This window comes from Oncorhynchus kisutch, linkage group LG22 (genome assembly GCF_002021735.2).
Source record: "Oncorhynchus kisutch isolate 150728-3 linkage group LG22, Okis_V2, whole genome shotgun sequence".
Taxonomy (NCBI): Eukaryota; Metazoa; Chordata; class Actinopteri; order Salmoniformes; family Salmonidae; genus Oncorhynchus; species Oncorhynchus kisutch.
The window spans coordinates 16,746,255-16,763,913 of NC_034195.2; the positions used below are offsets into that span (position 1 = coordinate 16,746,255).

A 17,659-nucleotide genomic window follows, 5' to 3' on the forward strand; every position below is an offset into this window, starting at 1 on the left:
ACCCTAAACTGTTCATTTTTACTCTTGAGGGGCTGTCCTGTTGCACCCTCTACAACCACTGTGATCTCCACCCGGCACAGCCAGAAGAGGACTGGCCACCCCTCATAGACTGGTTCCTCTCTAGGTTTCTTCCTAGGTTTTTGCCTTTCTAGGGGGGTTTTCCTAGCCACCGTGCTTGTACACCTGCATTGCTTGCTGTTTGGGGTTTTAGGCTGGGGCTATATAAATGTATTTTATTTGATAGAGGACTGATAGTCTTCCAAATATTGAAAGTGTGTAAATAGTTACCCGTGTTATTTTGTAAATGTATATACGTATATATATATTTTCATATATTCTTTTATCAATTTTTTTTCTCCCATTTTTTCATTTTTTTTTTTTTATCTTATTTTTGGGGGGGGTGTGTTCGAATACCATTTTGCTATTTTGTATATAGTTATTTGTTTCAAAATGTATACCTTCACCAATTTGGCCACTTGGGTACATTTGGGCTACTTGTGTGGGAACACCTGGGTGACTTCATGATAAATGTCATGTAGCACACTCATTTTGGAAGTTATCATTCTGAAACTTTCTGAAAGTACTGTTGCCCTCTTATATTTTTCACTGAAATTGTCAGAGTGTAAATGTGAAGCTATTATCTGATAGCATGCACCCACCCTGAACCACCTGAATGAGTTGTAAACAAAATAATTAGCGTAGCCGGCGCTACACAAAACTCTGAAATAAAATATAAAACATGCATTACCTTTGACAAGCTTCTTTGTTGGCACTCCAATATGTCCCATAAACATCACAATTGGTCCTTTTTTTCGATTAATTCCGTCCATGTATAGCCAAAATGTCAATTTATAAAGCACAACGTCACTACAAAACATTTCAAAATGTTTTTTAACTATCAACAGTGTAACGTTGTTCCAGGAAGTGCCTCTTCTTCGTTTCACCAATGATCAACTTCAACCTAATTCCAAAGACTGGTGACATCCTGTGGAAGTCGTAGGAACTGTAAAATGGGCGCTATCTAATTTCCCTTGGCAAAGACAACAGTTTTTCCTTGGGGTTTTGCCTGCTACATAGGTTCTGTTATAGTCATTGCTCTGTTCAAGTAGACTGTGATTTTGCTGTGATCTGATAAGAATGCTCTGAGAGACTCGGGGTTGAGGTCAGTGATAAAGTAGTCTACAGTACTCAATAACTATAGGTGCACCTTCCATACGAGACCCCTCAAAGCCTACCATGGACTATGTACATACCCAGGGTGCGACAGAGCTGCAGGAGTTGTGACCCGTTTTTGTTGGTTATGTTGTCATAGTTGTGCCTAGGGGGCGGCGCACAATTGGCCCAGCGTCGTCCGGATTAGCGTTTGGCCAGGGTAGGCCATCATTGTAAATAAGAATTTGTTCTTAACTGACTTGCCTAGTTAAATAAAGGTTAAATTAAACATACATAAATTAAAAAGATGGGGGAGGGAATGATGTCACCTCCAGGTAGGTGTTTGATCCCCTGTGTGCTGAGAGTCAGGTTCTTGTCCAGTTATGGCATTTAGGTCGCCACAGACTAGTACAGGTCCCTGGGCCTGGAAAATATTAATTTCCCCCTCCAGGATGGAGCAGCTGTCTTCATTAAGGTATGGGGATTCTTGTGGGGGTATATAGGTAGCACACAGGAGAAAATGTTTCTCTGTTGAGAGAATTTCCTTTTGAATTTCTTGTCAAATTTAAAAATGTTCCCGTTTTTATTATTTTAATAGAGTGAGTTAGGTCTGCTCTATACCTAATTAGCATACCCCCTGAGTCCCATCCCTGTTCCACACCTGGGTATTTGGTGGATTGGACTACCAGCTCAATGTAACCTAGAGCGCAATCAGTGTGTCCAAAGGCAGATGACCTCAGGCCTTGAATATTCAAGAATGAGATAGTGAAGGCTTTGTGTTCCATAAAGTGTCTGTTGTTAGTCATGTGGTTTGGCCTCAGACCACTAAGTGTGAGCAGAGCCTGCTGAGCATCTGGTCCATTCCATTTACTTGGGCTAGTATAAGAGCAGGGGTTGGGCCTGCTCACAGCCTGGCGTATGTGTTACTTTCATGTTGAGATCCTCTTTGTTGGAATGAGGGGCATGGTGATCAGCAGTGATCTGAGATGCGTACAGTGGTTGCTCAACTAAAAGTTTTGCGATTATGCTGCAGGACTTAGAAGTAATTTGTGGTTTAGTACGGCACCCTGCGTCACTACTTCATTGCTCCAGACCAGCGCAAGGAGGAGTTAGAGCACTGATTATGCTTTTGGGTCCCAAGGTGCTGCTGTGTCTCTAACTGACAATGAATGGGCGATATAAACCAAATAGAAACGGATAATTATGCACAACTTCATTATTACTTACTAAAACTGTTCTTACACTAAGGTATTTATTCTAAGAGAAAATTAGACTACAATTAGGGTGTGAAAATGTTAGGATTATTTTGCTCGTACTGTAGTACTGAAGCCGACTCCCGACCAGTCACGTTGTACAGTGCCTAAGTGGTGCAGTGCTCTAAGACAATGCATCGCAGTTCAAATTGTGTTGCTACAGATGCTGGTTCAATACCTCGACTTGGAGACCTATGAGATGACTGTAGGCTTTTGGTTTCTCTCCCACTAAAAACAAACTGACTTTATTTACAAATTAGTAACAATGTCTCACCCCATGTTCAATAATGGCCTTTTTCTAGCTCAGTTTACGTTGTTTGTTAACAAAATCATCTCCAAAATATAGTTTTTTTTTAAACAAAGCGATTATTATTATTATTATTATTATTATTATTAATTCAGAATTATATAAAAGCCCCTTGGATATTCTCACAGGTATATTATTAAACCTGTTATTAGCAGGACAATATATATATTGGTCAAACTGGTCATGGCTCCCGAGTGGTGCACAATGGTATTGCCTTGCAGTTCTCTAGAAGACGGACCTAGAGCATGGGGAAGGGAGGAGGATGAAGGGGAGGGGGGTGGACCCCCACTCGGTAGCACAGAGCAACATTGTAAGGGGCTTTGCATAAATAATGGTGCTGACTAGAGAAACTTCCCACTGTTCTTAATGCCAGTCTGCACATTCAAACTAAAACAATGTAACTAAAAATGTTGTGAAAAATGCACCTTAGATATGAATTTGGGGGGCAGGTATTAGAAAATAGGCGTCAGTCAAAAGTTATACTTAAATCCAAACTGGATTTAACGAAAAATTACAAGAAAGCGCACATTTGTAAATCCCAAACTTTTAATGTAATTGGAAAGGTAGATACAAATGATTTTTGACATTGTGGTTTCAATAAAGAATGTAAACAAAACAACATGCTGTGTTTTTATTTACAGTAGTGATGGACAGCTGGAAGCATTTTGTATTTCTTCATCAACATATTTATGCTTTTGTTAATGAAATAACGAGAAAAAAGATATTCTAAATGAAAGAAACTAAGTGGTCCCAGAAATACCTCTCTGACATAGGGTCCAGCATATCTCTTGATGATTTCTTCCTCAAAGAAATCTCGAGCCATGATACCTGAAAAAGGAGGCAACAGTGAATTATTGTGGAAACACTATTGCAGTCCGTGAGGTGTAGGCTACAATATTTTATGTACCTTTTGGTTTGTAATAGCCAAACTTAAATATATATATAACATGTTTACCAAGCCTTTCCATAAGTCAATGCAAGTTTCTTCAACTGTTTTCTAACTGTGATTAAAGCAATGTTGATGTGACGTGATACCAGCAGATTACAGATGGCCTTTGCTGATCGCTCATCATCTTCATTCATGAGTGACTCGATGGCTTGAATAGTCTCGCTGGTAATATGGGTGACAGCTGATGCATTAGTCCAGAGTCAGGCGGTATTGGCATGTATACTACAGTATGTACTGTAGGCTATGTTTACTTGTCAGACTGCACAGTAGCCTAAGAAACAAATGCTTCTATCTTGAAAATGCTTTAAACGCAAAATGTAGGATAAAGCTGAACAGTACTGTATTTCTTCATCAGCATCTTTATGTTTTCCTTAAAAGAATGATAAAAATACACTTTCAAAATGCAGATGTTTATTTACTTCAAATCAAAGTTTATTTGTCAAGTGTGTCGAATACAACGAATACACAGCACCTTACAGTGAAATGCTTACTGACAGGCTCTAACCAATAGTGCAATTTTTTTTATTAGTTGAACAATGGGTAAGTAAAGAAATAAAAACAACAGTAAAAAGACAGTGAAAAACAGTAGCGAGGCAATATACAGACACCAGTTAGTCAGGCTGATTGAGGTAGTATGTACATGTAGATATGGTTAAAGTGACTATGCATATATGATGAGTAGCAGTAGTGTAAAGAGTGGTTGGCGGGTGGTGGGTTGCGGGACGCAATGCAAATAGTCCGGGTAGCCATTTGATTACCTGTTCAGCAATCTTATGGCTTGGGGGTAAAAAACTGTTGAGAAGCCTTTTTGTCCTAGACTTGTCACTCCGGTACTGCTTGCCATGCGGTAGTAGAGAGAACAGTCTATGATTGGGGTGGCTGGGGTCTTTGACAATTTTTAGGGCCTCTGATACCGCCTGATGGAGAGGTCCTGTAATGGCAGGCAGCTTAGGCCCAGTGATGTACTGGGCCATACGCACAACCCTCTGTAGTGCTTTGCGGTCGGAGGCCGAGCAATTGCCGTTCCAGTCAGTGATGCAACCAGCCAGGATGCTCTCAATGTTGCAGCTGTAGAACCATTTGAGGATCGCAGGACCCATGCCAAATCTTTTTAGCTTCTTGAGGGGGAATTGGCTTTGTCATGCCCTCTTCACGACTGTCTTGGTGTGTTTGGACCATTCTAGTTTGTTGATGATGTGGACACAGAGGAACTTGAAGCTCTCAACCTGCTCCACTACAGCCCTGTCGATGACAATGGGGGCGTGCTCGGTCCTCCTTTTCCTGTAGTCCACAATCATTTCCTTAGTATTGGTTACGTTGATGGATAGGTTGTTATTCTGGCACGACCCAGCCAGGTCTCTGACCTCCTCCCTATAGGCTGTCTCGTCGTTGTCGGTGATCAGGTCTACCGCTGTTGTGTCATCTGCAAACTTAATGATGGTGTTGGAGTCATGCCAGGCCATATGCAGTCATGAGTGAACTGGGAGTGCAGGAGGGGACTGATGCGCCCCTGGGTGTCTCAGTGTTGAGGATCAGCGTGGCAGATGTGTTGCTACCCACTCTCACCACCTGGGGGTGGCCCGTCCAGAAGTCGAGGATCCAGTTGCAGAGGGAGGTGTTTAGTCCCAGGATCCTTAGCTTAGTGATGAGCTTTGAGGGCACTATGGTGGGGTAATGGTGTTGATGTGAGCCATGACCAGGTTTTCAAAGCACTTCATGATCACAACTGAGAGTGCTAGTCCGAGAGTCGGTAGTCATTTTGGCAGGTTACCTTGGTGTTCTAGGGCACAGGCACTATGGTAGCCTGCTTAAAACATGTTGGTATTACAGACTCGGACAAGCAGAGGTTGAAAATGTCATTGAATACACTTGCCAGTTGGTCAGCGCATGCTCGCAGTACACGTCCTGTTAATCCGTCTGGCCCTGCGGCCTTGTGAATGTTGACCTTTTGAAAGGTCCTACTCACATCAGCTGCGGAGAGAGTGATCACACAGTCTTCCGGAACATCTGGTGCTCTCATGCATGTTTCAGTGCCATTTGCCTCGAAGCGAGCATAGAAGTAGTTTCGCTCGTCTTGTAGACTCGTGTCACTGGGCAGCTCTCGGTTGTGCTTCCCTTTGTAGTCTGTAATGGTTTGCAAGCCCTGTCACATATGATGAGGCCGGCAGCGTAGCCTAGTGGTTAGAGCATTGGACTAGAAACTAAAAGGTTGCAAGTTCAAATCCCTTAGCCGACAAAGTACAAATCTGTTGTGCTGCCCCTGAACAAGGCAGTTAACCAACTGTTCCTAGGTGGTCATTGAAAATAAGAATTTGTTCTAAACTTGTTATGGCTGCAATCCCCCTATCAGGATAAGTGTCATCAACAACCGCTGAATAGCATAGCGCGAAATACAATAAATATTATTATAAATATTTATATTCATGAAATCACAAGTGCAATATAGGAAAACACCTTTTATTAATCCACCTGTCGTGTCAGATTTTGACATTATGCTTTACAGCGAAAGCAATCCAAGCGTTCGATCGCACGATAAAACATTAAGTACACTTAGCATCAGGTGGCTCGGTCACGAAAATCAGAAAAGCAATCAAATTCATTGTTTACCTTTGATGATCTTCATATGTTTTCACTCACGAGACTCCCAGTTACACAACAAATATTCAGTTTGTTCCATAAAGATGATTTTTATATCCAAAATACCTCCGTTTGTTTGTTGAGGAAGCGATAGGAAAATTAATCTGGTTGATATCCCTTTAAATGGAGCAAAGGTAGGCTATGGAATATTTTTATTTATTTATTTTACCTTTATTTAACCAGGTAGGCAAGTTGAGAACAAGTTCTCATTTACAATTGCGACCTGGCCAAGATAAAGCAAAGCAGTTCGACAGATAAAACGACACAGAGTTACACATGGAGTAAAAACAAACATACAGTCAATAATGCAGTATAAACAAGTCTATATACAATGTGAGCAAATGAGGTGAGAAGGGAGGTAAAGGCAAAAAAGGCCATGATGGCAAAGTAAATACAATATAGCAAGTAAAATACTGGAATGGTAGTTTTGCAATGGAAGAATGTGCAAAGTAGAAATAAAAAATAATGGAGCTAATATGGAGCTTTCAAAATAGAAGCCACTTCCTGGTTTGATTTTCCTCAGGTTTTCGCCTGCAGTATCAGTTCTGTTATACTCACAGACAATATATTGATAGTTTTGCAAACTTTAGAGTGTTTTCCATCCTAATCTGTAAATTATATGCATATTCAAGCATATGGGCCTGAGAAATAGGCCGTTTACTTTAGGAACGTTATTTTTCCAAACATAAAAATACTGCCCCCTAGTTGAAAGAGGTTAAAATAAATGGCGTCAGAGATGCAGGAAAGAGTCTGTTGGGTGAATTTGTAAAACAAAAAAAGTACACGTGTTGTTTCTGCAGGAGGTACATAGAGATGTGGTGAATGAAGTTGATTGGAGGATCTGGTGGAAATGGGCAAGTGTGTTTAGCCATGGAACAAACGTTAGCGTAAGGGTGGCAGTCCTTTTTGCACCCGCTCTGGCTGTATAAATTGGCTTCTCAAAGGAGGTGTGTAGTGGTAGACTGCTTGTAGTTAAAGCAGAAATTAACAACAGGAGGTTTATCCTTATAAATGTGTATGCACCAAACACAGGGGGAGAAATTTGGGCTTCTGTTTGGGTGTCTTAGACAGGAACTCTCACAGGTAGCACCTGAAGAGACGCTGGTGGTCGGTGGGGACTGCAACTGAATAATGGATTTGACAAAATACAGAAATGGGGAGGAGCCTCATTCAGGCTCAGCGGGGGTGTTAAGGGACATCAGTTTGAACTAGTGGATGTTTGGAGAACTAGACATCGCAACACAAGACAGTATACATGGGTGTAGGTCTTTGGGGCTAGGGTGAGTGAAGCTCGACTTAATCAGTTTTACATGTCCAGGAATCAGCAATAGGGTGTTGGGCTCTATCATTCTCCGGTGGGTTTTTTGTATCACCACATTAACATGGCTCTGCTGTCTATTTCACCAGGGCCTCGGAATGCATCCTATTGCATCCTATTCCAGACTTTTTAGGAAGGTGGGGGCAGCGAAGAGAGGAGTATGAGTCTCAGAGTCAATGGTGGGATGTGGGAAAAATCCAAATTCGGCTTTTCTGTAAACAGTATACAGCTCTCTCACCCTCTCATCTCTTCCCCCAATACGAGAGTATTGGGGGAACTCGAGCGTAGTATAAGTCTGGTGGAGGTAGAGCTGGTGAGGTAAGGCAATGTAGGTCTCCATGCTAATTAAGATCAATTACGTAGGGACCTTGGCAGTTTTATCCAGGTTAAAGCGAATGACGCACTTGTAAGAGCTAGTTCTACATGCTCAAGGAATCCTTAGTATTGGAAAGTGTAGTTTGGAAAGACAGAGCGCTGAAGCCAAAGGTATGCATTGTCTATGGCTGTCGGATGTGCGGGTGACCTCTGTGGTGGGGGAGATGCGGGAGCAGACTGTGGAGTTTTATTCTGAATTGTACAGGGCAGAACTGTGTGATCCTATTTGTGCTCAGGTTTTGTTTGCAAACCTCTCTAAGCTCTCTCTGGCAGAGAAGGATGATATTGACATTCCCCTGTTCTCCCATGAACTGGCAGAGGCCGTAATCCAGATGTCCCCCGGCCGTGCACCGGGGTCGATGGACTCCCAGTGGATGAGCTGTCGTCGTGCGGATCTGACTCTCCTACACAAGAAAGGGGACTTGTGTAAAACTTAGGAACTGGAGGCCTGTGTCATTGCTTTGTGCGAACTACAAGATATTTGCCAAGGTCGTCGCTAACAGGCTGATGTTCCATCTGGACTCTGTAGTACACAAGGACCAGACATATTGTATCCCAGGATGCTCCATCATGGACAGCTTGTTCTTAATCAGGGACATGTTGGACTTGTCGAGAGTTTCTAATGTGAAATTTGGACTTGTCTCTTTTGACCAAGAAAAGGCTTTTGATGGAGTGGAGCATGAGTATCTGTTTAATGTGATGTCGGTGTTTGGGTTTGGGGAAATGTTTTTGGCCTGTGTGAAGATGTTGTATGCTGGGTATGCTGGGTGTCATGTATGGTCAAGGTGGGAGGGGGGCTCAGTAGGCCAGTCTGGGTGAGGTGGGGCATCAGACAAGGATGCTCTCTATCGGGGCAGTTATATACACTAGCCATTGAGTCTTTTTTGGGCCTGCTACGCAGGAGACTGCAGGGAGTGTGTTGGACAGGCATGGGTGTGTTGACAGGCATAGCAGTGTCGGTGTATGTAGATGACGTTTCTGTGATGGTCAGGGATGGGCAGAATATGTAGGCACTTGAGACTAGTCTGAAGGTGTACGAAGGAGTTTCTTCAGCTAAGGTGAACTGGGGCAAGAGCAACGTTCTGTTATGTGGGGCATGGAGGGATAGCCCCCCCTCTGCTTCCAGGGTTTTTTCCAGGGAGTTTGTATGTATAGTGCGTATGTTATCGTATGTGTGGGTATGCGTGTGTCTGTGCAAATGTTTGTGTTGCTTCACAGTCCCCACTGTTCCATAAGGTGTTTTTTTAACCGTTTTTTAAAGTCTAATTTTACTGCTTGTCAGTTACTTGATGTGGAATAGAGTTCCATGTAGTCATGAATGAAAAACACTTATGAATTGAATCGCCTATTGATTTGATTAGTCTGTATACTGCATTTCAGCTTTAAGATGCAATTGTATAAACAATTAAGTAAACCTGACTGTATTAAATTAATGTAATTCATAACTCATACATTTCTCACTTTACTTTCCCTGCTCCCTCACCCTTCTCTCTCTCGCTCTCTTCCTTCCCATCCCTTTCTCTATTTCTGCTGCTGTGCATTCAGCTACCAGAGCAGTGGGACCCCCATGGTAGTCCCCAGACCAGTCTGTCAGCCCAAGTGCTTCCCACAGGCACACCCTTCCCTACCCAGCCACAGCACAGCACCTCGGTCCCCGACTCTACAGAGGGCTTCGACCTCAACAAGCCCGACCCATACGACCTCTATGAGAAGTCTAGGGCCATCTATGAGAGTAGGCGTGAGTATTGTTTCATGGTATAAGGCAGTGGCGATTTTAGCATGTAAATGTAAATCTTGGTGGGGAAAACTCACTTTTTTATTGCATGCCAGCAAAGCCACTCTTCCTGTTTCTGCACTTTAGTATTTTCCTTGACTGGGAACATATTGACAAAGTAATATTTGCTTCGCAGAAATTAGCTCTACCACATCCAAAAACGAACAACCAAATCAACATACAGTAGCTTCATTACATTAATGATATACCCCTGTAGGTGTAAAAAAAAAATATATATAAAATATATATATATATATATATATATACAGTGGGGAGAACAAGTATTTGATACACTGCCGATTTTGCAGGTTTTCCTACTTACAAAGCATGTAGAGGTCTGTAATTTTTGTCATAGGTACAAATACTTATGTCATGCAATAAAATGCAAATTAATTACTTAAAAATCATACAATGTGATTTTCTGGATTTTTGTTTTATATTCCATCTCTCACAGTTGAAATGTACCTATGATAAAAAATGACAGACCTCTACATGCTTTGTAAGTAGGAAAACCTGCAAAATCGGCAGTGTATCAAATACTGGTTCTCCCCACTGTATATATATATTGGTTCTGTGTTCATGTACAGATGCTTCTTTTTTTTTAAATCGCTCTGTTCTTTATTATTATACTCACCAACTTTTATTTTTTATTTATTTATTATTTCACCTTTATTTAACCAGGTAGGCTAGTTGAGAACAAGTTCTCATTTGCAACTGCGACCTGGCCAAGATAAAGCGTAGCAATTCGACACATACAACAACACAGAGTTACACATGGAATGAACAAAACATACAGTCAGTAATACAGTAGAACAAAAGAAAACAAAAAGTCTATATACAGTGAGTGAAAATGAAGTAAGTTAATTAAGGAAATAAATAGGCCATGGTGGCGAAGTAATTACAATATAGCAATTAATCACTGGAATGGTAGATCGGCAGAAGGTGAATGTGCAGGTACAGATACTGGGGTGCAAAGGAGCAAAATAAATAAATACCAGTATGGGGATAAGGTAGGTAGATAGATGGGCTGTTTACAGATGGGCCATGTACAGGTGCAGTCATCTGTAAGCTGCTCTGACAGCTGGTGCTTAAAGCTAGTGAGGGAGATGTGAGTCTCCAGCTTCAGAGATTTTTGCAATTCGTTCCAGTCATGGGCAGCAGAGGAAAGACAAAGGAGGAATTGGCTTTTTGGGTGACCAGTGAGATATACCTGCTGGAGCGCCTGCTACGAGTGGGTGCTGCTATGGTGACCAGTGAGCTGAGATAAGGCGGGGTTTTACCTAGCAGAGACTTGTAGATAACCTGTAGCCAGTGGATTTGGCGACAAGTATGAAGCGAGGGCCAACCAACGAGAGCGTACAGGTCGCAATGGTGGGCAGTGTACGGGGCTTTGGTGAGAAAACGGATGGCACTGTGATAGACTGCATCCAGTTTTTGAGTAGAGTGTTTTAGGTTATTTTATAGATGACATCACCGAAGTCGAGGATCGGTAGGATGGTCAGTTTTACGACGCTATGTTTGGCAGCATGAGTGAAGGATGCTTTGTTGTGATATAGGAAGCCGATTCTAGATTTAATTTTGGATTGGAGATGCTTAATGTGAGTCTGGAAGGAGAGTTTACAGTCTAACCAGACACCCAGGTATTTGTAGTTGTCCACGTATTCTAAGTCAGAGCCGTCCACATTAGTGATGCTGAACGGGTGAGCAGGTGCGGGCAGTGATCGATTGAATAGCATGAATTTAGTTTTACTTGCGTTTAAGAGCAGTTGGAGGCCACGGAAGGAGATTTGTATGGCATTGAAGCTCATCTGGAAGTTAGTTAACACAGTGTCCAAGGAGGGGCCAGAAGTATACAGAATGGTGTCGTCTGTGTAGAGGTGGATCAGAGAATCACCAGCAGCAAGAGCAACATCATTGATGTATACAGAGAAGAGAGTCGGCCCGAGAATTGAACCCTGTGGCACATCCATAGAGACTGTCAGAGGTCCAGATAACAGTCCCTCCGATTTGACACACTGAACTCTATCAGAGAAGTAGCTGGTTAACCAGGCGAGGCAATCATTTGAGAACCCAAGGCTGTCGAGTCTGCCAATAAGAATGTTGTGATTGACAGAGTCGAAAGCCTTGGCCAGGTCGATGAATACGGCTGCACAGTAATGTCTCTTATCGATGGCGGTTATGATGTCGTTTAGAACCTTGAGCATGGCTGAGGTGCACCCATGACCAGCTCTGAAACCAGATTGCATAGCGGAGAAGGTATGGTGGGATTCGAAATGGTCAGCAATCTGTTTGTTAACTTGGCTTTCGAAGACCTTAGAAAGACAGGGTAGGATAGATATTGGTTTGTAGCAGTTTGGGTCTAGAGTGTCACCCCATTTGAAGAGGGGGATGACCGCGGCAGCTTTCCAATCTTTGGGAATCTCAGACGATACGAAAGAGAGGTTGAACAGGCTAGTAATAGGGGTTGCAACATTTTCGGCAGATAATTTTAGAAAGAGAGTGTCCAGATTGTCTAGCTCGACTGATTTGTAGGGTCCAGATTTTGCAGCTCTTTCAGAACTTCAGCTATCTTGATTTGGGTAAAGGAGAAATTATGGGGGCTTTAGCGGGTTGCTGTGGCTCGCGCCAGGCAGTTGATCGGGGTAGGGGTAGGCCAAAGTGGAAAGCATGGCCAGCCGTAGAGAAATGCTTATTGAAATTCTCAATTATAGTGGATTGGTGGTGACAGTGTTTCCTAGCCTCAGAGCAGTGGGCAGCTGGGAGGAGGTGCTCTTAAACTCCATGGACTTTTTGAGTTAGTACTACAGGATGCAAATTTCTGTTTGAAAAAGCTTGCCTTAGCTTTTCTAACTGCCTGTGTATATTTGTTCCTAACTTCCCTGAAAAGTTGCATATCACGGGGGCTATTCGATGCTAATGCAGAACACCACAGGATGTTTTTGTGCTGGACAGGGGCAGGTAGGTCTGGAGTGAACCAAGGACTATATCTATTCCTAGTTCTGAGTGGGCATTTAAGATGGTGAGGAAGGCACTTTTAAAGAATAGCCAGGCATCATCTACTGACGGGATGAGGTCAATGTTATTCCAGGATACGCCGGCCAGGTCGATTAGAAAGGCCTGCTCGCAGAAATGTTTCAGGAGCGTTTGACAGTGATGAGGGGTGGTCGTTTGGTCGCAGACCCATTACGGATGCAGGCAATGAGGCAGTGATCGCTGAGATATTGATTGAAAACTGCGGAGGTGTATTTGGAGGGTGAATTAGTTAGGATGACATCTATGAGGGTGGCCGTGTTTACTGATTTGGGGTTGTACCTGGTAGGTTCATTGATCATTTGTGTGAGATTGAGGGCATCAAGCTTAGTTTGTAGGATGGCCGGGGTGTTAAACATGTCCCAGTTTAGGTCACCTAGTAGCACGAGCTCAGAAGATAGATGGGGGGCAATCAATTCACATATGGTATCAAGGGCACAGCTTGGGGCAGAGGGAGGTCTATACCAAGCGGCAACAGTGAGTTTCTGGACAGGTGAAGTTTTAGAAGTAGAAGCTCAAATTGTTTGGGTACAGACTTAGACAGTAATACAGCTCTGCAGGCTATCTTTGCAGTAGATTGCAACACCGCCCCCTTCTATCTTGGCGGAAAACGTTATTGTTAGGAATGGAAATTAAGGTTTTTGGTGGTTTTCCTAAGCCAGGATTCAGACACGGCTAAGACATTTGGGTTGGCATAGGCTTCTAATGTTAACATGCATGAAACCAAGGCTTTTACATTTACAGAAGTCAACAAATGAGAGCACTTGTGGGTTGGGAGTGGAGCTAGGCACGGCAGGACCTGGATTAACCTCCACATCACCAGAGGAACAGAGGAGAAGTAGGATAATGGTACGGCTAAAGACTATACGAACTGGCCGTCTAGCACGTTCAGAAAAGAGAGTAAAAGGAGCAGGTTTCTGGGCACGATAGCATAGTTTCAAGGCATAGTGTACAAACAAAGGTAAGGTAGGATGTGAGTACATTGTAGGTAAACCTAGGCATTGAGTAGATGAAGAGAGGGATAAAGTCTCTAGAGATGTTTAAACCAGGTATGTTCCACCTCGCATATGTAGGAGGTGGAACAACATGGTTGGTTAAGGCATATTGAGCAGGGCTAGAGGCTCTACAGTGAAATAAGACAGTAATCACTAACCAGGACAGTAATGGACAAGGCATATTGATATTAGAGAGAGGCATGCTTAGCCAAGTGAACATATGGGTCCAGTGAGTGGTTGGGCTGGCTGGGGACACAGCGATTCAGACAGTTAGCAGGCCGATGCTAACAAGCTAACAGTTAGTAGGCTGGGGCTAAACAAGCTAGCAGCTAGTAGACCGGGGCAAGCTAGCAGTTAGCAGGGCGGGTTAGCAAGCAAGCAGTTAGCATGGGCTAGCAGTTACAGACCAGGCAGGTAAGCCGGGCCCGGCAGCTAGCAGTTAGTAGACCGGGGCAAGCTAGCAGTTAGCAGGCCGGGTTAGCAAGCAGTTAGCAGGCCGGGTTAGCAAGCAGTTAGCAGGGGCTAGCAGTTAGCAGAACGGATTAGCAAGCAAGCAGTTAACAGACCGGGCAGGCGAGCTAGCAGTTAGCCGACTGGGTCAGGCGAGCTAGCAGTTAGCCGACTGCACCAGCTTCATGACTCCCAGCGTCATTGTTACAACATTTTGGAAGTGTACATCCTATATCTAGGAGATATAAGACATGTTGGGAGAGTCAGGAGGGTGCGATAATGAGGGTGCAATAATGAAGGACTCGTTGCGCTATCAACGTTGCAGGGGTAATATATACTTCGCCCTGTTCCGGGATGAAGTCGAACACCCTGACTTTCAGTGCGACAATTGCCTGCTCGCGGAGGGCTACAGAGAAGAAGTCGCTACGCTGGGCATACAAATAGCTGATTTGCACAGACTACTGGGAAAGCCAAGACCTGCAATTTTCAAATTTTCCTCCACTCCGAGGGCCTTGCATCACAATGGAATGATGGGAATATCGCCTTCAGGCAGATTTTCTTTGGTTGACTGGCCACTGCTCAGAAGTGATTGCTCACCGACAAAAAAATTGAGTCGGCGGGATGATCCTCTCCTGGACCTGGCTGGCCAGACAGGGAGACACGTCGCTGTTCATCGTGGAAGTTGAGGGCAGCGTCCGCCAGTTTCTGAGCCCTCTGCGGAGACGGGATTCATGAATGAGCTGCCAACATCGAAGAGCTTCACAGCTCTGGAGCCTGATGTTCCAGCACCATCTTTTCATGGAGTGCCGGAGGTTCCTTCCACATCGGCCAACATTGTGATGGCATCGCCGGGGTCTAAGGTGGGTTCTGCTTCACTGGGGTCTCCGGTTCTTGGTCAACTAAATTGATGTGAGGACAATGTTAGCATTACATGTAAGTCCGTTTTTACCATCTCCAAAGGGTCACTGTGAGAGTTCAACATATTGTATCTGAAAGTGGTGACATGCCTAATGGTGCTAACTGGAGAAATGTCATTGCTATTCCTACTTTGTTTAATTTTCCTAATTGCTATAATCCAATCTTTCCTGTTGTTCTGAAATCTCAAAGTAATCTGATTTATATTGAAACTCTAAAACTTTACATTCAGAAAAGGTTTAATCATTTTTAAATCTTAATATTTGTAGTTTATTACCTTAAACGGATAATGTCCAGATCTGGGCCTCTCAGGCAGACCCTTTATTTGATCTGAAACCTGGTTAACTGATAAAACTCTGGACTCTGAGGTTGTGGTGTTGCTATTTACACAACTAATCTTCTTTCTGTGTATCTGTTAAAGGCTACATCCAATCCTATACAATTTAAAGTGTTGGGTGTATGTCTTCAGTTGAGTTCAAACTAAAAAATAAGAGTTAAAGGAATCTATCCTTTCCCCTCTACCAAGAAATGTGTACTAGAACTCACTGATTTAAGTGCCATTTTTACAACCCCAGAGGTGTTGATCACTGGAGAGTTTAATCTTGCATGGGGAAAGCAGGATGCTCACTATTTAAATAATTTTTGCACTAATTTAAATTTGACCCAGCTGATTACAAATCCCACTTCTCCTAACTTAAAGGGCCCTATGGAATTGCCTTTTATTGACCTCATATTTACAAATAGTGGGGTATTTGTGTCACGTTTACTCAAGCTCCCCCTCTCCGGCGCTCAATGTCGCCAGTTGTCTAATCATTACACACACCTGTCACTATCATTACACACACCTGCGCCTCATTCACCTGGACTCCATCACCTTCCTGGTTACCACCCCTTTATCTGTCATTCCCCTTGGTTCTTTCCTCAGGCTTTATTGACTCTGTTTCATGTCTCTATGCTTTACGTGTTTCTTGTTTTGGTTATGTTCTATTTATTATTACATTTACACTCCCTGTAATTGCTTCCCGACTCCCAGCGTACACGTTACAGAATAACTTCCTAGGGGGAAAAAACAGGAAGTATTGTTTTTACTGGTGACGTCAGGTACAAGTGGCACTGCCGAAGCAACTGAGGAGGCCTCAGCTGACTCGTCAAGCTTCCATGACTCAGATAGCTAGACAGGTTCTCAAGCCACGGATGGCTCGTCAGGCTCCCCATGCCTCAGCTGGCTTGTCAGGGCCTCCCGGGTGGTGCAGTGGTTAAGGGCACTGTACAGCAGTGCCAGCTGTGCCACCAGAGACTCTGGGTTCGCGCCCAAGCTCTGTCGTAACCTGCCGCGACCTGGAGGTCCGTAGGGCGACGCGCAATTGGCCTAGTGTCGTCCGGATTAGGGAGGGCTTGGCCGGTAGGGATATCCTTGTCTCATTGCGCACCAGCGACTCCTGTGGCGGGCCAGGCGCAGTGCGCGCTAACCAAGGTTGCCAGGTGCACGGTGTTTCCTCCGACACATTGGTGCGGCTGGCTTCCGGGTTGGATGCGCGCTGTGTTAAGAAGCAGTGCGGCTTGGTTGGGTTGTGTATCGGAGGACACATCACTTTCAACATTCGTCTCTCCCGAGCCCGTATGGGAGTTGTAGCGATGAGACAAGATAGTAGCTACTAAACAATTGGATACCACGAAATTGGGGAGAAAAATGGGTAAACATAAAATAAATAAATAAAGTCATTCTCCCATCCCGTGCCTCAGCCGGCTCGTCAGGCTCCCATCCCGCGCGTCGGCCGGCTCATCAGGCTTCCATGCCTCAGCTTGCTCGACAGGTCTCTCAAGCCTCCGTTGGCTCAGCAGGCTCCCCATGCCTCAACCGGCTCATCAGGCTCCGATCCCGCCCCTCAGCCAACTCGCCAGACTCCCATCCCGCGCCTCAGCCAGCTTGTCAGGTTCCCATTTCACGCCTCAGCCGGCTCGTAAGGTTCCAATCCCGCACCTCAGCCGGCTCGTCAATTTCCCATCCCGTGCCTCAGCCGACTCGTCAGGCTCCAATCCCACCCCTCAGCCGGCCCCCATCCCTCTCCTCACCTGGCTCGTGGGGATCCCTTCCCGTGCCTCATCCGGCTTGTGGGGCTCCCATCTCACGCCTCAGCCGGCTCGGCGGGCTCCCATCCCATGGCTTATCAAACTTTCATGCCTCGGTTGGCTCGACAGGCTCTCAAGCCTCAGGCGGCTTGTCAGGCTCCCATTCTGCGCCTCAGCCGGGTCTTCAGGCTCCCATCCCCCGCACCTCAGCCGACTCTACGGTTCCTGAGCCTCAGCCGGCTCTACAGGTTCCAGCAGATGCGACCGGCCCGCTCCTGGGCTTCGGGACCGTCCCTTGGCGGCTGGAGCCGTCATACGGCGGCTGGGGCCGCACATCAGAGAGGGGGTACTGTCATGTTTACCCCTGGTCCCCCTCTCTGGCGCTCGATGTTGCCAGTTGTCTCATCATTACGAACACCTGTCACCATCGTTAC

At 44.6% G+C, this 17,659-nt stretch overlaps 1 protein-coding gene across 5 annotated transcripts in view; it reads left to right on the forward strand.

Annotated features, from left to right (window-relative positions):
• Window positions 1-17,659, forward strand: part of LOC109867612 (membrane-associated guanylate kinase, WW and PDZ domain-containing protein 2) — a 297,617-nt gene that overhangs the window by 245,038 nt on the left and 34,920 nt on the right. For all 5 annotated transcript variants that reach the window (XM_031801801.1, XM_031801802.1, XM_031801800.1 and 2 more), the window contains exon 13: window positions 9,537-9,729. In XM_031801801.1, the coding sequence (XP_031657661.1) occupies window positions 9,537-9,729 (193 nt within the window). The remainder of the gene's footprint in view (window positions 1-9,536; window positions 9,730-17,659) is intronic.